General features: G+C 46.6%; 1 protein-coding gene across 1 annotated transcript in view; it reads right to left on the bottom strand.

Annotated features, from left to right (window-relative positions):
- Positions 1-21,766, bottom strand: part of NT5C3A (5'-nucleotidase, cytosolic IIIA) — a 70,957-nt gene extending 49,191 nt beyond the window's left edge. The window contains exon 1 of the mRNA XM_069730273.1: positions 21,362-21,766. Within this exon, the coding sequence (XP_069586374.1) occupies positions 21,362-21,499 (138 nt within the window). The 5' untranslated portion in view covers positions 21,500-21,766. The remainder of the gene's footprint in view (positions 1-21,361) is intronic.
- Between the last annotated feature and the right edge of the window lie 1,106 nt (positions 21,767-22,872).

Below are 22,872 nucleotides of genomic sequence, written 5' to 3'. Positions count from 1 at the left end.
CCCACCGGAGCAACGCAATGAGATCGCGTTGCTCCGGTGACCCGGAAGGAGTCCCCGGATCCAAGATGGCCGCCGGACTCCTTCCGGGTCATGAAGTGACCTGGCTCGCCGGCGCCTGCTGAGAGCAGGCGCTGGAAAGCCAGCTAAGCTGCCTGTCAGATCGTTGATCTGACAGAGTGCTATGCACAGTGTCAGATCAACGATCTAATCTAATACAGAGATGTCCCACCCTGGGACAATGTTAGAAAGTAAAAAAAAAAAAAAAAAAATAGAATGTGTAAAAAAAAAAAATAAAAAAAAAAATCCCCAAATAAAAAAAAAAAAAAAACATTTCCCAATAAATCCATTTATTTATGTTAAAAAAAACAAAAATAAAACCCAATAAATGTACACATTTGGTATCGCCGCGTCCGTAACGACCCGCTCTATAAAACTATCCCACTAGTTAACCCCTTCAGTGAACACCGCAAAAAAAAAAAAAATTAAAAAAAAACAAGGCAAAAACCAACGCTTTATTATCATACAGGCGAACAAAAAGTGGAATAACACGCGATCAAAACGACGGATATAAATAACCATGGTACCGCTGAAAACGTCATCTTGTCCCGCAAAAAAAAAAGCCGCCATACAGCATCATCAGCAGAAAAATAAAAAAAGTTATAGCTCTCAGAATAATGCGATGCAAAAACAATTATTTTTTATATAAAATAGTTTTTATTGTGTAAAAGTGCCAAAACATAAAAAAATTACATAAATGAGGTATCGCTGTAATCGTACTGACCCGAAGAATAAAACTGCTTTATCCATTTTACCACACGTGCAACGGTATAAACGCCTCCCCTAAAAGAAATTCAGGAATAGCTGGTTTTTGTTCATTCCGCCTCCCAAAAATCGGAATAAAAAGCGATCAAAAAATGTCATCTGCCCGAAAATGTTACCAATAAAAACGTCAACTCGTCCCGCAAAAAACAAGACCTCATATGACTCTGTGGGCCAAAATATGGATAAATTATAGCTCTCAAAATGTGGTGATGCAAAAACTATTTTTTCAATAAAAAGCGTCTTTTAGTGTGTGACAGCTGCCAATCATAAAAATCCGCCAAAAAAACACTATAAAAGTAAATCAAACCCCCCTTCATCACCCCCTTAGTTTGGGAAAAATAATAAGGGTATGTTCACACGTTCTTGATTTCCATCCTTTTTCAGGACTGAAACCGCAGCTCTTGGCAGAAAACGCAGGTCCTTTTTTTGGTCCTTTTTTGGTGCGTTTTTTTATCCTTTTTTTTATGCAGTTTTCTATGCAGAGTCTGTGTGTCTTCTAGGAAGTTTTTTTAGGGTTAAAATGGCTGAAAATACCCTAACCCTACCCCTACCCCTATTCTAACCTTAGTGGAAAAAAAAAAAAAAATTCTTAGTTTTTTATTGTCCCTACCTATGGGGGTGACAAAGGGGGGGGGGTGTCATTTACTATTTTTTTATTTTGATCACTGAGATATAACCTATCTCAGTGATCAAAATGCACTTTGGAACGAATCTGCCGGCAGATTCGGCGGGCGCACTGCGCATGCGCCCGCCATTTTGCAAGATGGCGGCGCCAAGGGAGAAGACGGCCGGACGGACACAGGGAGGCCGGATAAGTATAAGGGGGGGAGATTAGGGCACGGGGGGGGGGGGCATCGGAGCATGGGGGGGTGGGATCGGGGCAGCCACACTCCGCCCACGCACTTCCTCCCGCTTCCCCGCACTTCCTGCTGCAGCGGTTCGGCACCACAAACCGCAATAAAACCCGCAGATATATTTTTGATCTGCGGGTTTTACTGCGGGTTTGACCTCACAATGGAGGTCTATGGGTGCAGAACCGCTGCGGCTCCGAAAAAAGTGACATGGTACTTTTTTACCGCGGCTATTCAGAGCGGCTTTTTTTCCCGATTCCCACATCATGTGCACAGTGGTTCCTGTTTTCCATAGGGTACATTGTACTGTACCCTGCATGGAAAACAGCTGCGGAACCGCAGCTGCAAAAACGCTGCGGTTCCGCAGAAAAAAAAAATGCACTGTGTGAACATGGCCTAAAATGTAAAAAAAATGTATTTATTTCCATTTTCCCATTAGGGCTAGGGTTAGGGCTAGGGTTTCAGTTATAATTGGGGGTTTCCACTGTTTAGGCACATCAGGGGCTCTCCAAACGCGACATGGCGTCCGATCTCAATTCCAGCCAATTCTGCTTTGAAAAAGTAAAACAGGGCTCCTTCCCTTCAGAGTTCTCCTGTGTGCCCAAACAGTGGTTCCCCCCAACATATGGGGTATCAGCGTTCTCAGGACAAGTTGGACAACAACTTTTGGGGTCCAATTTGTCCTGTTACCCTTGGGAAAATAAAAACATAGGGGATAAAATATCATTTTCGTGGGAAAAAAAAATATTTTTTATTTTCACGGCTCTGCGTTATAAACTGTAGTGAAACACTTGTTGGTTCAAAGCTCTCAACACATCTAGATAAGTTCCTTTGGGGGTCTAGTTTCCAATATGGGGTCACTTGTGGGGGGTTTCTACTGTTTAGGTACATCAGGGGCTCTGCAAATGCAACATGACACCTGCAGACCAATCCATCTAAGTCTGCATTTCAAATGGCGCTCCTTCCCTTTCGAGCTCTGCCGTGCACCCAAACAGTGGTTCCCCCCAACATATGGGGTATCAGCGTTCTCAGGACAAGTTGGACAACAACTTTTGGGGTCCAATTTGTCCTGTTACCCTTGGGAAAAAAAAAATTGCGGGCTAAAACATCATTTTGTGGAAAGAAAAAATGATTTTTTAATTTTCACAATGCTACATTCTAAACTTTAGTGAAACAATTGGGGGTTAAAAGTGCTCACCGCACATCTAGATAAGTTCCTTAGGGGGTCTTCTTTCCAAAATGGGGTCACTTGTGGGAAGCTTCCACTGTTAAGGTACGTCAGGGGCTCTCCAAATGCGACATGGCGTCCGATCTCAATTCCAGCCAATTTTGCATTGAAAAGTCAAATGGCACTCCTTCCCTTCCGAGCTCTGCCATGCGCTCAAACAGTGGTTTATCCCCATATATGAAGTATCGACGTACTCAGGACAAATTGCACAACAACTTTTGGGGTCCAATTTATCCTTTTACCCTTGGGAAAATAAAAAATTTGGGGCAAAAAGATCATTTTTGTGAAAATTAATATAATTTTTTTTTTACGGCTCTACATTATAAACTTCTGTGAAGCACTTGGAGGTTCAAAGTGCTCACCACACATCTAGATTAGTTCCTTAGGGGGTCTACTTTCCAAAATGGTGTCACTTGTGGGGGTTTCCACTGTTTAGGCACATCAGGGGCTCTCCAATCGTGACATGGGCTCCGATCTCAATTCCAGCAAATCTTGCATTGAAAAGTCAAATGGCGCTCCTTCCCTTCCGAGCTCTGCCATGTGCCCAAACAGTGGTTTACCCCCACATATGGGGTATTGGCGTACTCAGGACAAATTGTACAACGACTTTTGTGGTCCAATTTCTCCTGTTACCCTTGGTAAAATGAAACAAATTGGACCTGAAGTAAAAATTTTGTGAAAAAAAAGTTAAATGTTCAATTTTTTTAAACATTCAAAAAATTCTTGTGAAGCACCTGAAGGGTTAATAAACTTTTTGAATGTGGTTTTGAGTACCTTGAGGGGTGCAGTTTTTAGAATGGTGTCACTTTTGGGCATTTTCTGTCATATAGACCCCTCAAAGTCACTTCAAGTATGAGGTGGTCCGTAAAAAAATGGTTTTGCAAATTTTGTTGCAAAAATGAGAAATCGCTGGTCAACTTTTAACCCTTATAACGTCCTAACAAAAAAAAATTATGTTCCCAAAATTGTGCTGATGTAAAGCAGACATGTGGGAAATGTTGTTTATTAACTATATTATGTGATATAACTCTCTAATTTAAGGGCATAAAAACTAAGAGTTTGAAAATTGCTAAATTTTCATAATTTCCGACAAATTTTTGTTTTTTTCACAAATAAATGCAAGTCATATCGAAGAAGTTTTACCACTATCATGAAGTACAATATGTCACGAGAAAACAGTGTCAGAATCACCAGGATCCGTTGAAGCGTTTCAGAGTTATGACCTCAAAGTGACAGTGGTCAGAATTGTAAAAATTGGCCCTGTCACTTAGGTGAAAACAGGCTTTGGGGTGAAGGGGTTAAAGACACCCTGGCCACAACCATGTTTGTGCTTTACTCTGGGCACGTCAGTGCATATCCCCAGAGCCTTTTCAGGTTTCTTCAGGTCCATTTGGGTGAGTGTTTATCCGTGAATCTTTTATACCCAAGTGACTACATATAATTCCGTCCGTTACACCATGACTACCCATAGGATGTGAACAGGAAAAAAAGTACAATATCCCCAATTAATAATAAAATCATTTTTTATTAGAAAATTAAAGATATCAACTGAACTACAATACAAACTGAAAAACCAAAACCTCAGATGTGAGGGACTATAAGGCTACTGATCTCATTAAACACACCGAATGTTCACAATAGATCAAAGATGGTAACCGATTTCCATATATAATTAATAGAGTCTCTGAAACCCATAGATATAATAGTGTCAAGCCACACCCATAATGCAGATTTGTATAGCATCTAGTAAGCACATAGTCCTCTTATTATAGACTCATTATGTAATAGTGCATATATCTATGGATATATATATATATATATATATATATATACATCTACCTATTAGCCGGAGAAAAGAAACTCTAAGTAACCATCCAAATAAATGAATAAACAGAAACAATGCTTACAATGTGTGAGACGAGTGCAGAGTCCCTCGACCCCGACGCGCGTTTCGTCCACACTTCCTCACACTTAAGTGACTACATGCTGTAATACAACCCCTGGGAAAAATTATGTAATCACCAGCCTTGGAAGATGTTCATTCGGTTGTTTAATTCTGTAGAAAAAAAAAAAAAAAAAGCAGATCACAGACATGGCACAAAACTAAAGTAATTTCAAATGGCAACTTTCTGGCTTTAAGAAACACTAAAAGAAATCAAGAACAAAAAAAAAAATGTGGTAGTCCGTAATGGTTACTTTTTTTTAACCAAGCATAGGGAAAAAATTATGGAATCACCCTGTAAATTTTCATTCCCAACACGAACACCTGCATCAAATTAGAGCTGCTCATTAGTCTGCATCTAAAAAGGAGTGATCACACCTTGGAGAGCTATTGCACCAAGTGGACTGACATGAATCATGGCTCCAACACAAGAGATGTCAATTGAAACAAAGGAGAGGATCAAACTCTTAAAAGAGGGTATATCATCACTAAATGTTGCAAAAGATGTTGGTTGTTCACAGTTAGCTGTGTCTAAAATCTGGACCAAATACAAACAACACGGGAAGGTTGTTAAAGGCAAACATACTGGTAGACCAAGGAAGACATCAAAGTGTCAAGACAGGAAACTTCAAGCAATATGTCTCCAAAACAGGAAATGCACAACAAAACAAATGAGGAACGAATAGGTGGAAACTGGAGTCAACGTCTGTGACTAAACTGTAAGAAACCGCCTAAAGGAAATGGATGACTGGATGAAGGTGGAATGTGGATGACTGGATGAAAGTCATATTCAGTGATGAATCACGAATCTGCATTAGGCAATGTGATGATGCTGGAACTTTTGTTTGGTGCCGTTCCAATGAGATTTATAAAGATGACTGCCTGAAGAGAACATGCAAATTTCCAGTCATTGATGATATGGGGCTGCATGTCAGGTAAAGGCACTGGGGAGATGGCTGTCATTACATCTTCAATAAATGCACAAGTCTATGTTGATATTTGGGACACTTTTCTTATCCCATCAGTTGAAAGGATGTTTGGGGATGATGAAATCATTTTTCAAGATGATAATGCATCCTGCCATAAAGCAAAAACTGTGAAAACATTCCTTGAAAAAAGACACATAAGGTCAATGTCATGGCCTGCAAATAGTCCGGATCTCAAGAAAATGGTCCATGACAAGGCTCCAACCTGGAAAGCTGATCTGGCAACAGCAATCAGAGAACGTTGGAGCCAGATTGATGGAGTACTGTTTACACTCATTAAGTCCATGCCTCAGAGACTGCAAGCTGTTATAAAAGCCAGAGGTGGTGCAACAAAATACTAGTGATGTGTTGGAGTGTTTTGTTTGTTTTTTAAGATTCCATAATTTTTTTCCTCAGTATTGAGTGATTCCATAATTTTTTCCCTATGCTTGGTTAAAAAAGTAACCATTACTGACTACCAACATTTTTAGTTATTGATTTCATTTAGTGTTTCTTAAAGCCAGAAAGTTGCCATTTGAAATTACTTTAGTTTTGTGCCAAGTCTGTGATCTGCTTTTTTTCTACAAAATTAAACAACTGAATGAACATCCTCCAAGGCCGGTGATTCCGTAATTTTTGCCAGGGGTTGTATGTTTCATGTGATGTTACCGCATTTGGGAAGATTGTATGTATTTGTCATTTTCTTCCCTTTTCCGTTTTAGTCAAGGTGTGCCTAAACCTTCCCATCCTCAAGAACTGATAATGTATGTGCTTCTATGAATCATTCTTCTATTCTACAATGTTGGGACTTGGTATCTTATATATGTTAATTTTCAGTGTACTTGAGAGAATCTAGTATCACACAATGTTTTTTCATACCTGTTCATACTGTCCATATACCTAATAGAACTTAGTCACTGGACCTCTTGGACTAATACATTATATGTAATGGAAATTGCATAATATGATTATTATCCCTGTACTGAATTTCCACTGTACATTGATCAGCCTTTTGTCTTTATTTTCTACTAGCTGAAGAGCCCGGCGTTGCCTGGGCATAGTAAATATCTGTGGTTAGTTATAGCACCTCACGTCTCTTATTTTCCCATCATGCCTCTCATTTTCCCCCTCACTCCTCTCATTCCCCCTTAACACTTATCATTTCGACCTCACATCTGTCATTTTCCAATCACTCCACTATTTTCCCTCACTCCTCTCATTTTGCACTCACACATTTTAATTTTCACCTCACACCCCTCATTTTAACCTCAGTATATACATGTTTGTCATCTCCCTTATATATAGTATACACCTGTATGTCTTCTCTTGTATATAGTATATACCTGTATGTCATCTCCCCTGTAAATAGTATATACCTGCTGTATGTCATCTCCTCCTGTATATTGTATATACCCATGTGTCATCTCCTCCTGTATATATTATATACCTGTATGTCATCACTTCTGTATATACTATATACCTGTATGTCATCTCCTGTATATAGTATATACCTGTATGTCATCTCCCCTGTATATAGTATATACCTGCTGTATGTCATCTCCTCCTCTATATACCTATGTGTCATCTCCTCTTTTATATAGTATATACCTGTGTGTCATCTCCCCTGTATATAGTATATGTGTGTGTGTCATCTCCTCCTGTATATAGTATATGTGTGTGTGTGTCATCTCCTCCTGTATATAGTATATACCGGTGTGTCATCTGCTCCTGTATATAGTATACACCTGTGTGTCATCTCTCCTGTATATCTCCTCCTGTATATAGTATATACCTGTGTGTCATGTCCTCCTGTATATAGTATATACCTGTATGTCATCTCTTCCTGTATATAGTATATACCTGTGTGTCATCTCCCCTGTATATAGTATGTGTGTATGTCATCTGCTCCTGTATATAGTATATACCTGTGTATCATCTCTCCTGTATATAGTATATACCTGTGTGTCATCTCCTCCTGTATATAGTATATATCTGTGTGTCATCTCCTCCTGTATTAGACCGCGTTCACACGTTATTTGGTTAGTATTTTTACCTCAGTATTTGTAAGCTAAATTGGCAGCCTGATAAATCCCCAGCCAACAGGAAGCCCTCCCCCCTGGCAGTATATATTAGCTCACACATACACATAATAGACAGGTCATGTGACAGACAGCTGCCGTATTTCCTATATGGTACAGTTGTTGCTCTTGTAGTTTGTCTGCTTATTAATCAGATTTTTATTTTTGAAGGATAATACCAGACTTGTGTGTGTTTTAGGGCAATTTTCATGTGTCAAGTTGTGCGTGTTGAGTTGCATGTAGCGACTTTTGTGAGATGAGTTTTGTGTGGCGACATGAGTAGCAACTTTTTGTGTGTCGAGTTGCATGTGATAGGTTAGCGTAGCAAGTTGTGTGCAGCAAGTTTTGTGCATGGCGAGTTTTGCGCGTGGCGAGTTTTATGTGTTGTGCGTTTTGAGTATGTGCAAGTTTTGTGTGAGGCAACTTTTGCATGTGTTGCAACTTTTGTGCATGTGGCAATTTTTCCGCGTGTGCAAGTTTTGCACGTGTGGCGAGTTTTGCGTGAGCCAAGTTTTGCATGTGGCGAGTTTTGCGCGTGGCGAGTTTTGAGTGGTGACTTTTGTGTTTCAACTTTTATGTGGCAAGGTTGGTGTACGTGTTCAAGCACGTGGTAGTGTGTGGCGCCTTTTGTGTGTGTGTTCATATCCCCGTGTGTGGTGAGTATCTCATGTCGGGGCCCCACCTTAGCATCTGTACGGTATATACTCTTTGGTGCCATCGCTCTCATTCTTTAAGTCCCCCTTGTTCACATCTGGCAGCTGTCAATTTGCCTCCAACACTTTTCCTTTCACTTTTTTCCCCATTATGTAGATAGTGGCAAAATTGTTTGGTGAATTGGAACGCGCGGGGTTAAAATTTCGCCTCACAACATAGCCTATGACGCTCTCGTGGTCCAGACGTGTGACTGTGCAAAATTTTGTGGCTGTAGCTGCGACGGTGCAGATGCCAATCCCGGACATACACACACACATTCAGCTTTATATATTAGATGTAGAGTAGTTCTGATGAAGCCTAGTATTGGCTGAAATGTCAATTGTGGATATACCTACATCAATAAAAATTATTTTGCATCTCAATTGGGAGTGGCGAATTCTGTTTTCGACAGACACTGAATAGTCATCAGGGGCAGTGATAGAAGCAGTGAGTGATATCAGCACTGCCCATGAGGACAATTCATTTTAGGGCGGTGCTAGAAGCTGTGAGTGCTGGTGTCACTTCCATCTCCGTCCCTAACGACATCTTGTTTCACAGTTAGAAGCGGCAGTGGAGATAGAAGTAGAGTGCTGGCGCTGCACTCCCACACATTCTATCATGGATCCAGGACATCGTCAGAGGACGGAGATGCCAGAAACTATAATAAGTAACTGTAGTGCTGACCTTTGAGGATGTCCTGTTCCAGGAGATGATATAGTGCGCCCTGGCCTCCTGTGACTACGTTTGAGAAGGCTCTCAAATAAATCAAAGGAAGTGCAGTAAGAAAAAAAATAGGGATTAGCTAGATATGGAGAAGTCTAGAATATTGTGTAATCAAAAAAACTGAAAAAGTGGTTAGGGTATAAGGATAGATCTTTAGAAAGGACATTTTGGGTACTGGCACAGCCCACTAAGGGATCATTAAAACGTCTGTTTTTCCCATGTACATGGGAAAAGAAAAAAAAAAACAAAGTTGCTCCACTTCCTCCTATATGATAGTCTGTGAATGGCATCTCAGTGTGGTCCGATTTTTTTCGTGGACCCATAGATTCATCTGAAAGCCAGATCAAAATTGGCAAAAACCAGACATCTCTGCGATTTTACAAAAAAAAAAAAAAAAAAATTATATATATATATATATATATATATATATATATATATATATATATATATATATATATATATATATATATATATATATATATATATATATAATCACACCTAAATGACTTTAGACTGGACCATCACAGGTACAAGTACCATTTGTGAAAAGCACGGAGAGCAATCATATGCAAAATTCAGACATGTGAATGAGGCCCGAGACTGTAGTAGGAAATACCAGTCTTAAAGGGAATCTGTCAGCAGCTTTTTGCTACGTAACCTGAGAGTGCCATAATGTAGGAGCAGAGTCCCTGATTACAGTGATGTGTCACTTCCCGTCTGCAAGCACGCCATGCATGCCGATTCATCTAGTGACAGACATCCTTAATAAAGCCCTGAGAGCCAAAACGTCAGAAGTGTTGTCTGGTCATACATCGACTGTAAATAAAGATTCTCTTGTTAACACAGAATATTCTCAAGAATTATCTCTTTTTTTTGAGTGCCGGAGGTGTTTACTACTGTATTTTGTTTTTCCTTCTGGGCACCTACACATTGAATTGAGTGCAAAAGCTTCTTACTACCACTATTATTTACGGTGTTTTCTTGTTACAATACAAGCAGTGTTTCCTCAGCATGGGATTATCACTACAGGACAAGCAGAGGTGTGTACTGGTCCAACCACACCCCCAGGACTGATTAGCAGTTTAACACTAGAACTACCAATGGAGTCATTTTCTATTTCTCTTCTGTGACCACATTTTTTCCGAATTCCAGCTTGAGACTCGGTGCAAGAAACTCTAAAAATAAACGAATACAAGCCAGGAGTCAAAATTACTCCATTCGGTGGTTCTAGGGAGGGGGTGACAAGTCCGGTAGTCAAAGTGCTAAGTCACTATGCATTGTACTCGGAAAGCTGTAGTGTAATACACAGATCAATATCCGAGATCTGCAGAAGAGAAAAGTGTGATTCTATCACAACTGCTGCTTCCAGTGAACCAAGCAACACCGCTGGAATCAGGGTCTCTACAACACGCTGTTGACAGAATCCCTTTAATGAATAGGGGCCTTAGGCTATGTGCACACGTTGCGGATTTGGCTGCGGATCCGCAGTGGATTGGACGCTGCGGATCTGCAGCAGTTTTCCATGCCGTGTACAGTACCGTGTAAACCTATGGAAAACCAAATCCACTGTACACATGCTGCAGAAAATTCAGCACAGAAACGCAGCGGTTTATTTTCCGCAGCATGTCAATTCTTTGTGCGGATTCTGCAGCGTTTTACACCTATTCCATTATAGGAATCTGCAGGTGTAAAAACGCAGGTGGAATCCGCACAAAATCTGCACTAAATCCGCAGAAAACCCGCAACGTGCGCACATAGCCTTAGACTGGTAAACTCTGGCGTATTATAGCTGGCCTCAAAACGCTGAGCTTTCAGAAAGGATTAGAGTGTGATTTGGGGATGGATTTGCAAAGTAAGTACGCCATCCTCATCAGGGTTAGGTGATCCATTTAAAGAGGCATACAGATTATATGGTTAGATTTGGTGACAGACCTTCAAGGGGTTTTCAGAACCTTGCAGCATATAGCTAAGATATGATATTCCAACAAAAGATAACGAGAAAAGCGGCACTCACCAGTTTGCTGAAAATAGTTTAATGTAGCTTTAGTCCGTGCTTACAGGTTTTTCAGACACATTGCAGGTGATTACGAGGGTGCGGGGAGTGAAGGTGGACGACGGCCGTTTCGTGCAATCAGCACTTCGACGGGTCACCAGCAAACTGGTGAGTGCCGCTTTTCTCGTTATCTTTTGTTGGGATATGAAGATTGGTATGACTTACTGAGCAGAGCACCGTATCCAGTGGCTTTTTCTGGCAAACGCAAATGGTATATATCGGTGGAATAAGCAAAGGGGCATAGAACTATAAAGGAGAGTCCTGGTGCCGCTCCAATCTCTATGCTTGTTAAGATATGATATTACTTTCTAAGTGGTTGGTGATACATTCCAAAACTGAAGCGGTTGCAGCACTAGTTTAGCAATGTCCCCCCTACACATTGGTGCTACTAGAATTCAGCACGGTTTTGACTTAAAGGGAACCTGTCACCCCCAAAATCGTATATATGAGCTGCGGCCACCGGCATCAGGGGCTTATCTGCAGCATTCTGTAATGCAGTAGATAAGCCCCCGGTGTAACATGAAAGATGAGAAAAATATAGTTCTTACCGATAACGGTATTTCTCTGAGCCCATGACGGCACCACGGAGAGAGGGGATCCGCCCACCAAGGACAGGAAACCTACGGATAAAAAGGCGGTACCACTCTCCTGCATCAGTTTGTTTATATAGATAACGATGGGAGACTACTAAGACATTTGTAAAATTTTTAACTGTTTAGCATAACAAGATACCGCGTGGCATTAAACTATAAATGGACTATGGCACTAATTCGAAGTGTGCACCCATAAGTGAAGGGAGGGAATGTACGGGTGCCGTCATGGGCTCAGAGAAATACCGTTATCGGTAAGAACTATATTTTTCTCTGACCGCCCATGACGGCACCACGGAGAGAATTGCATAGATAGTACATTCAGGGGGGGACCACCGCCTCCAGAACCCTTTTACCAAAAGTAAGGTCTGAAGAGGAGATTAGGTCCAATCTATAGTGCCTATAGAATGTGGATGGTGAGGACCAGGTAGCAGCTCTACATATCTGGTCTATGGAAGCTCCGGCCTTCTCCGTCCAGGAAGTTGCTACTGCCCTCGTTGAGTGAGCCTTAACCTCCCCGGGAACGGACATCCCACTTGCTGAATATGATAGACTGATGGCGTCTGTGATCCATCTTGCTATGGTGACTTTAGATGCTTTTTTCCCCTTCCGGGGACCCTGGAAACACACAAACAGAGAGGAATCCTCCCTACTCTCTCTAGTGACTTCTAGGTAATGTAAGAGACATCTTCTTACATCTAGTGTATGTAGTGTTTGTTCCTCCTTGTTCTTAGGGTTAGGGCAGAAGGAGGGGAGAGATATCTCTTGAGACCTGTGAAATTTTGAAGCCACTTTCGGGAGATATGCTGGGTCTGTTTTTAGGACAACCCTGTCCTCTAGAAATTGTGTGTGAGGAGGGTTGGCTGAAAGAGCCTGTAAGTCGCTGACCCTACGGGCAGAAGTGAGGGCGACTAATAGAGCTGTTTTGAGGGATAGCGTTTTTATTGTAGATTCATGTAATGGTTCGAATGGAGGACTGGTCAGGGCTTTAAGGACCAAGTTTAAGTCCCATTGAGGAACCACTTTTACTGGCAGAGGCCTTGATCTTCCTGCTGCCCTAATGAATCTAGAGACCCACCTATTTGAAGCTAGGTCAAAATTAAATAGGGCTCCTAATGCTGCCACGTGAACTTTTAGGGTACTGGTAGCTAAACCCATATCCAACCCGTTTTGTAGGAACTCTAATATGGAATTGATGGGAATCCCATTCTGAGGAATCTTTGGTGATCCTTGTGTATTGGGACGTGATAATATGCGTCCTTCAGGTCTAGGACCACCATGAAGCATTGAGGAAACAGCATTTTGATTGATGATTTTATCGTTTCCATCTTGAATGCCTGAACCTCTAGGTAATGGTTTAGGTTCCTCAAATTGATAATAGTCCTGAAGGAACCGTCTGGTTTCTTTCTTAGGAACAGAGGGGAATAGTACCCTTGCCCTCTTTCTTGAGGGGGAACTTCCAGGAGTACTCCTTTTTTTACTAACCCCACAATCTCGTTCTCTAGTGTTAACTGCTCTTCTGCCGAGGATCTTGTAGATGTTATCTTGAAAGAGGGATGAGGGTACCTCTTGAATGTTAATCTCAGTCCTGATTTTATGATGTTTAAGATCCATTGACTGGAGGTAATCTTTTCCCAGGCTGGGAGAAAGAGAGATAATCTCCCTCCCACCTGGGGCGAACCTTCATTGTGGAGGTTTCTTGCTGTCATTGAGGCTTTTGTTGAAGATAAACCCTTTATTCTTGTTCTTCTTATCTTCCCACTTCCCCTGGCCTCTCCCTGGGTTCTTACGGAAAAACCTCTTGTTCCGAAAGGGCTTCCTATAAGAGGGGAGACCCAGAGAGGGGAAGGACTTTTTCTTGTCCCCTGCTTTTTCCAGGATGTCATCTAGAGTCGACCCGAACAGAAACTCTCCTTCACAAGGGATGGTACACAGTTTCGTTTTCGTCTGCAGGTCGCCTGGCCAATTCTTTAGCCAGAGGGAGCGCCTAGCCGCATTAGCAAACGCTGCTGCTCTGGCGGACAGCCTGATGGAGTCGGCCGAGGCGTCAGCTAGGAAAGCCGCGGCCCCTCTCATTACGGGTAATGTGTTCAGAATTGAGTCCTGGGAAGTTTTCCCTTTTAATTGACCCTCTAGTTGGTTCAGCCAGATCATCAGCGAGCGTGAAGTACATGCTGCTGCAACTGCCGGCTTCAGGCCTCCTCCTGCTGCCTCCCAGGACCCCTTGAGAAAGGCATCTGCCTTCTTGTCCATGGGGTCTTTTAGAACCCCCATGTCCTCGAACGGGAGGGCGAATTTCTTTGAGGCTTTAGCAATTGCTACATCTAATTTGGGGGCCTTCTCCCAAAAGGAGCACGATTCCTCCTCAAAGGGGTATTTCCCTTTTTGGCGTCAAGAGAGTCTTCCTCATGGGCTTCTTCCATTCCTTCTTAATCAAGGCCGCAATTGCTTCGTTAAGCGGGAAAGCTCTTCTCTTTTTCTGTTCTAGGCCCCCAAACATGATGTCTTGTACTGTTTTTTTAGGATGGGAGTCTACCAACCCCATGGTACTTCTCACCGCCTTTATGAGGCCATCAGTATCCTCTAGAGGGAAACAGTTATGTCCCCCTGAGGAAGAAGTAGATGATGCAGATGAATCGGAGGAGATTGATGACATTGAACTCTCACTATCACTTTCGGATTTTGAGACTGGAGATGGGGACCTGTGTTTGGTCTTTCTCCTTTTTTTTCCACTTTTTAGTGACCTAAAGGTGTCCTCCACTTGCTCCTTAATTAGGGTTTTAAGATCTGTTGCAAACCCTGGAAGGTTTTCAGATACAGTCTGCTGAATGCAAGTATTGCATAGTCTCTTATCCCATGTAGGTGGAAGATCCTCTCTACAGATGGCGCAACTTTTGTGCTTAGTTTTAGCTACGCTTTTCCTCCCCTAAAAGAGACAAATAACACTCTTACTGTCTCTGACATTCACGAAGATCCACTTACCACCTCCAGGACCCATAAATACCGGTTGGGGGTTCTCTGCCTCTGGCCTTCTCCCCGACACCGTACTGGACTCCTTACTGTGTTGAGACCTTTGGCGTTCCTTGCTGGTGTCCTGGTGCCCTTTCTGCTGTCGCCTTTTTTGCTGCTGCTGCTGCTGCTGTGGCGATGCTGCAGGTGGAGGTGATTCGGGCAAAGGTGATGCCGGGTCGCTCATACTGCTGCTGATCTGCAGATGCTGCCTCGAGCTTGGCTGAGCTAGCGCTCCTATCTCTTGAGGCTCCTGCTTTTTACTGCAGAGCCACTGGGAGGATATAGATTCTGCTATTTGAATCCTCCCGCACCTGCGCAGTAGCGACCGCCGGCGCCTGCGCAGTAACTCCTACATGGTGCCAAGAACGCCCTAACAGCCGTCCCGCCAGCGCAGACCGCGCCAAACTGTCGGCCGGAACCCCGCCAGCGCCTGCGCAGAGCGCACCAGGCGCCCGGCCGGAAGACTCGCCGGCGCCTGCGCTAAGCGTACCAAGCGCCCGGCCGGAAACACACCGGCGCCTGCATGAAGCGCCCAAGCGCCCGGCCGGAACCCCGCCGGCGCCTGCGCAGAGCGCACCAGGCGCCCGGCCGGAAGTCCCGCCGGCGCCTGCGCAAAACGCACCAGGCGCCTGGCCGGAAATACACCGGCGCCTGCATGAAGCGCCCAAGCGCCCGGCCGGAAGCCCCCCCGGCGCCTGCGCATACCGGCGCACAAGCGCACCGCGAGACCCCCTAGATCCCGGGCGTGCGCCGAACTTCCAAGATGGCGCCCGGGAAGCAGAATGGCGCTGCTGACCGGCACCCCCGGTCCTATGCAGCCCTGTAGCGCTTTCTCTGCACGCCCGATGGCAGTGCAGCGTGCAGACTTATGCTCGTTTTAGGGAGGGTCGCGCTGCACCTCCCGCAACCACAGAGGGACCCCCCTGGATGTTGCCGCTGCTGCATCTTACCTGGGGAGGTGACCGCGAATTCCTTGTCACCTCCCCCGCACACCCTATCGGCTCACTGGCTCCCAGCGGTGGCGCTTCGGGTCACCACCCTAGCCGAGGCAGAGGGACCCCAGCTGCCTGAATCGGACTGGTTGGCCCCGGAATTCCAACGACGACTGGTAAGTCCGTAGGTCTCCCATCAAGGACAGGAAACCAACTGATGCAGGAGAGTGGTACCGCCTTTTTATCCGTAGGTTTCCTGTCCTTGGTGGGCGGATCCCCTCTCTCCGTGGTGCCGTCATGGGCGGTCAGAGAAATAAAGGTTATATTATACTCACCCATGGGCGGTCCGGTGTGGTCTTGGTCCAATGGGCGTCGCGGTCCGGAGCCTCCTATCTTCGCATGATCGCGTCCTCTTGTCTTCCTGCCATGGCTCCCTGCGCAGGCGCTGGGCCTCTCTGACCTTTGCTGGCGCCTGCGCACTGCCATACTTTGCTCTGTCCTCAACAGGACAGACAAGTATGCTGGAGCCGCGGCAAGAAGAGGACGTCATCGTATGAAGATAGGAGGTGCCGGGCCCGGACTGCAACGCCCATCGGACCTGGACCGCAGCGGGACCACCCCTCTTTCTCTCATCTTTCAGGTTACATTGGGGGCTTATCTACAGCATTACAGAATGCTGTAGATAAGCACCTGATGCTGGTGGCCGCAGCTCATATACAATTTTGGGGGTGACAGGTTCCCTTTAAGTTGGGCAGAAAGAACTTGGTGGGCACGGACGGATTACCCTGTAATTAACACCAGTCCCTGGCCTGTATCAGTAAGCGGATGGCATTTAGCACACGGGTTACCTGGGACAATCCTATTAGAATTCAGTAATTAAGAATTTCCCTTTCCTCGTCTGCGGCCATGTCACTGGGATAAGACAGAACGCACAGCTGATGGGATGGATAAAAGTTCCCTGCAATAATGATGATGAATGTGCAGCTGATAAACGCTGGGCGATGCACGGGTACATGTGTCAGGCGCTGGCGCTACGATCTCAGGGATGTGTGACTCCGAAGATGCGGGCTATCAGAGAATAAGCTGGAAAAGTCAGACCTGTGGACCCCCGGCGGCTTCTCCCACCCGCTGTCTCTCCCTATGTGAGGTCATAAGGCCAGGGCCCGATACTTGCTGCACATATCAGCCGTCATCTTCCCTTCCAGGAGGAGCTGCCCCGTCACCATGACAACTGCATGGGCTCATATCTCTCATGGGCACACGTGTGCCTGAATTTATGAACTACACTCATACAAGTTTATGGGTCCGTAAAAAGCACGGGGGCAGCAGGAGGGCACCAGTCCAGGCCGAGAGCAGTCTGGTTTTAACACTGCAATTGTTAGAAGGGAATTTTTAATTTTTTCTTATGTATATGAGAAAATCACGGGTGAAACTCATGGTGAAAATGGTCACACTAATGAAAAAATACAGGAGTGAAAGAAGCCCAAGGGGAGATCCGAGGTCACACTATATCCCCATTTATTGCCAGCCCTTCCCCAAGCGATGTCACTGGTCTCCTGCACACCCGGCATTCTGACAACGCTCTGCTGCCGGCTGATTATTACTGATCTGAGCCGACAGCAGAGCACGGGCCATCACTGAGCAGATCGCACGGCTCGCAGGGAGGGACACAGCAAGTGACTCTAGATTTCAGCGGAGGGCCAGGGGCTGTGTCTGTGACCTCTGCCTCTTACTCATATGACACTTTGTTGAGTATCCCAGCATACACTGGGACACTCAAACACATCGTCATTACACAGAAAGTGAACAAAAAATAAATATAATAGTGTAGCTAGTGACCAGTAGGGAATTTTTAACAAGAATATTAAACAACATCTTACATTATGGCAATAAATAGATAGGAAGTTAGAAAGAAATGAAGTTTGACTTCAGACCAACCCTTTACAGGGAACCTGTCAGCAGTTTTGGCAGATATGAGTTATGGCCACAGCCTTTCAGAGCTTATGTACAGTGTTCTATAATGCTGTATACCCGCCCCAGACCGACCAGGAAGATAAGAAAAATACGTTTTATTATACTCACCCAGGGGGCGATCCGGCCCGATGGGTGTCGCAGATCTGGCACCCCCCATCTTCTTGCTTCATGGCTCCTCGGCATCTAGTTCCTGCGCAGGTGTACTTATCTGTCCTGTTGAGGGCAGAGTAAATTTCTGCAGTGCGCAGGCCCTGGGCCTCGCTGACCTTTACCAGCGTCTACACACCGCAGTACTTTGCTCTGCCCTCAACAGGACAGATAAATACGCCTGTGAAGGAGCGAGATGCCTGGGAGCCATGAAGCAAGCAGGAGGGCGCCATTGCAAGAAGATCGGAGGCGCCGGATCTGCGACACTCATGGGACCGGACTCAACCCTCCCCCCCCCACCGGTAAGTATAATAAAACTTATTTTTCTAATCTTTCAGGTCAGATCGGGGGCTCATCTACAGCATTATAGAATGCTGTAGATAAGCCCAGAAAGGCGATGGCCGTATCTTATATCGGCCAAAACTGCTGACAGATTCCCTTTAAGCAAATCCATCAGCTCTGCACTAGTGATGAGCGAGTGTACTCGTTGCTAGAGTTTTCCCCAAGCACACTCGGGTGGTCTCCGAGTATTTATGACTGCTCGGAGATTAAAGTTTTCATCACCTCAGCAGCATTATTTACAGCTATTAGCCAGCTTGATTATATGTGGGGATTACCTAGCAACCAAGCAACCCCCCCACACGTACTCAGCCTAGCTAGTAGCTGTAAATCATTCAGCTGAGGTGATGAAAACTAAATCTCCGAACACAAATACTCGGAGCTCACCCAAGCAACGTGTACACTCGCTCATCACTACTCTGCACCACAAAATGCATGGGCCTACAGTGAAACATGGTGGTGGCAATCTCTGTATGTGGGCCACATGAGAGCTGCTGGTGTCAGTGAGAGACATTTAACTGATGATACCATGAAGTCACATTTTCTGCTCTATATTGAAAGATGACACTACCATCACTCTGTGCCCTCGGCAGATGTGCACTTTTCCAACATGACAATAATCCAAAACACACATTAAAGGGATTGTCCACTACTAGGACAACCCCTTGTTCAACTAAGTTTTGCCCCAATAAAACAAAAAAGCTTATACTCACCTCCCATGCTTGTGCTGTTCCAGTAGTGTCTGTACTTGCGCTGTTGTTGTGACATGTAGTGTTTGGTGCCCAATCAGAGCTGGCATCACTGTGCCCACCTTCAAACAAACTGAACATGAAGTCCGAGGTCAGCTGCAGCCAGGACTTCCTCTTCTTGTTCAATTTGTTAGAAGGTGGAGACTGTGACACCAGGTTCATGTGTCACAAGGACCGCATGAGAGCCCTGGGAGTGCCGATACCGCTGGAACGGAGTCAGCACAGAATGGGAGTATACGTTTTTTACTTTATCGGCGCCAAACACTTAGATAAAGAAGGGGTTTTCCTAGTAGTGGACAACGCCTTTAAAGGGAACCTGTCACCCCCAAAATCGAAGGTGAGCTAAGCCCACCAGCATCAGGGGCTTATCTACACCATTCTATAATGCTGTAGATAAGCCCCCGATCTATCCTGAAAGATGAGAAAAAGAGGTTAGATTATACTCACCTGGGGGGGCGATCCCGCCCAATGGGCGTCGCGGTCCGGGGACTCCCATCTTCATAGGATGATGTCCTCTTCTTGTATTCATGCTGCGGCTCCGGCGCACTTATCTGCCCGGTACCTGCGCACTGCAGTACTTTGCTCTGCCCTCAACAGGACAGAAAGTATGCCTGCGCCGGAGCGCGAAGACAAGAAGAAGATGTGAACGTAGGAAGATGGGAGGCCCCGGACCATGACGCCCATGGGACCAGAACAGAACTGGGACCGCCCCTGGGTGAGTATAATCTAACCTCTTTTTCTCATCTTTCAGGATACCTTGGGGGCTTATCTACAGCATTACAGAATGCTGTAGATAAGCCCCTGATGCTGGTGGGCTTAGCAGACCTTCAATTTTGGGGGTGCCAGGTTCCCTTTAAGGCCACTGTTACATTTCTGAAGAATTGGATGAAAGTGATTCAGAGGACAAGCAAGTCTCCTGATCTGAACCCAATAGTGCAGTACGCTGCATTCGCTCGCAGCATCAGATAGCACATCGTTTAAACCAGTGATGAGACGAAGTCTGTTCCTGTCAATCAGGAGCACCAACCCCGTGAAAGCAGGGAAGCAGTGTGCTCCTGATTGAGAGCTTTAATACATCACTGTTTAGCTATGGGAACAGAACATTCGGCATTGCTGTAGGAGACACTCAGGTTGTGTTCCCGGATACCAGGCCCATCTACAGTGGGGAACGTCTGCGGTGGCTGGCGCGCACCGACCTCAGCGGGGAACGTCTGCGGTGGCCGGTGCGCACCAACCTCAGCGGGGAATGTCTGCGGTGACGGCCGCGCACCGACCTCAGCGGGGAACGTCTGCGGCGACGGGCGCGCACCGACCTCAGCGGGGAACGTCTGCAGTGGCCGGTGCGCACCAACCTCAGCGGGGAATGTCTGCGGTGACGGCCGCGCACCGACCTCAGCGGGGAACGTCTGCGGCGACGGGCGCGCACCGACCTCAGCGGGGAACGTCTGCAGTGGCCGGTGCGCACCAACCTCAGCGGGGAATGTCTGCGGTGACGGCCGCGCACCGACCTCAGCGGGGAACGTCTGCGGCGACGGGCGCGCACCGACCTCAGCGGGGAACGTCTGCAGTGGCCGATGCGCACCAACCTCAGCGGGGAATGTCTGCGGTGACGGCCGCGCACCGACCTCAGCGGGGAACGTCTGCGGCGACGGGCGCGCACCGACCTCAGCGGGGAACGTCTGCAGTGGCCGGTGCGCACCAACCTCAGCGGGGAATGTCTGCGGTGACGGCCGCGCACCGACCTCAGCGGGGAACGTCTGCGGCGACGGGCGCGCACCGACCTCAGCGGGGAACGTCTGCAGTGGCCGGTGCGCACCAACCTCAGCGGGGAATGTCTGCGGTGACGGCCGCGCACCGACCTCAGCGGGGAACGTCTGCAGTGGCCGGCGCGCACCGACCTCAGCGGGGAACGTCTGTGGTGGCCGGTGCGCACCAACCTCAGCGGGGAATGTCTGCGGTGACGGCCGCGCACCGACCTCAGCGGGGAACGTCTGCGGCGGGTGCGCATCGACCTCAGCGGGGAACGTCTGCGGCGGCGGGCACGCACCGACCTCAGTGGGGAACATGTGCGGTGATGTGAGCGCTCTGACTTTCCACTGTAAAAAAATCTGCTCCTAAGCAAAATCCTCAGAAGAAAGATGCTGCAGATTTAACCATAGTAACTGTGTTGATTTCCACCTATTGCAAACGCTACAACCTGCTGGGAAGACCTGCACACAGACGCACTAGCCCCCGTCACTAGCCCGGACAGCATGGTACTCACCATCTCTATGATTTTTGTTTTCCTTCCCGTCTTCTTCTTCACCGTGAATATGTACTGTGCCAGCACCACTCCCGCCACCAGGGCACACATGCTGGCGCTGGCCACTGCCCCTACTTTGGCCACAGAAGCCCTGTCCATGGCTAGTACAGCTACGATGTACACTCAGTCACGTGCTCCAGATACAGGCCATCAGCACCACGTGGTATTACAGGTGATAGGACTAGTAATATAGTCACGTGAGCACAGAGTGTCACACAAGCCCATGCTCGGCCGCCGGGGTCACAAGCTGCCTGTGTGAACGGCTACATACGCCGCGGCGCCGCCCGCTCCCTCCTTCTCCGGCTTGCCGGCTATCACGTGTCTCTAGCGACAGTTCCTACTTTTCCGCTTCCGTTTTCCATGCGCTCCAACGCTCAGGCTATTAACCCCGCCCATTCTATGTAACTGGGCCCTCCTATAGGTTGAAAGGCGTGACGTCAGGGCGCCACTGACCCCCTAGAAAGTGTAGAACGAAACCAAAGAACCCAGTATTTATTTTCCGCCTGTCGCCTAGGTGACGGAAGCGGACGCTGCGAGGAGGAGGAGGACAGTGTGCGGCCGAGCTGCGGCTCCTGACTGCAGCCTGCCGGGATCCCGCACTGTCGGCGCAGCTCCTGCTCTGTATATACCCAGATACAGTACAAGGGGCGAGCACAGATCCGACCCCGCCAGTGTCCGCCGCATTTCCCGGGGATCGCTCAGGACGTGTGGGGTGTTAGGCTAGTGAGTCGCCCACCAGGGCCGTGGGGTACCCAGTACCGGGTCCTGTGTTCACAGGAGGATGTCACGGTGGTCCGGGCGCCCATGTAAAAGGGAAGATTGAATATAGTTTATGTTCCTGACGCCACCTGTGTGTTCGGTCAGTGGGGACCGACGCTGCTTTAAAGGGAACCTGTCACCCCCTCAGGCGTTTGAAACTGAAAGAGCCACCTTGTGCAGCAGTAATGCTGCATCCTGACAAGGTGGCTCTTTTAGTTATTGGTGCTGTAAATGCAGAAATAATCCGTTTTGTAATTTGTCTGAAATACCTGTCTTCAGTCCTGGAGGCAGGTCTTTCCCCCCTGCTGCAGACGCCTCACAGCCGTCACTCAAGTCTTCTTGGCGCCGGGCGCCGACTTCTCAGCGCTGTTTTAAAATCTGCCGGCGCCTGCGCTCTTCTATCATGCCTGGTGCAGGCGCAGTGAGCGCTGCCCGTCTGTCCTCATATGCAGTCTCGCTGACTGCGCCTGTGCAGCCGCCCTACTTGTGAATTCCAGCCCCTCAGTGTCTTATGATTTAGGCCGGCGTCACACTTGCGAGTTTTACGGACGTAAGAGCGCAGAAACTACGTCCGCAAAACTCGCAAAAAATACGGCACAATTATTCTCTATGCCCCTGCTCCTATCTGCCGTATTAAACTGATCCGTATTATATGGCTTTCTATGGCCGTAGAAAATCGCAGCATGCTGCGTTTGTCACCGTATTGCGCAAAT

Source organism: Ranitomeya imitator, chromosome 6, assembly GCF_032444005.1.
Source record: "Ranitomeya imitator isolate aRanImi1 chromosome 6, aRanImi1.pri, whole genome shotgun sequence".
NCBI lineage: Eukaryota > Metazoa > Chordata > Amphibia > Anura > Dendrobatidae > Ranitomeya > Ranitomeya imitator.
Note: the sequence above shows the minus strand (reverse complement) of the source record. Positions and strands in the feature narration are given on the sequence as shown.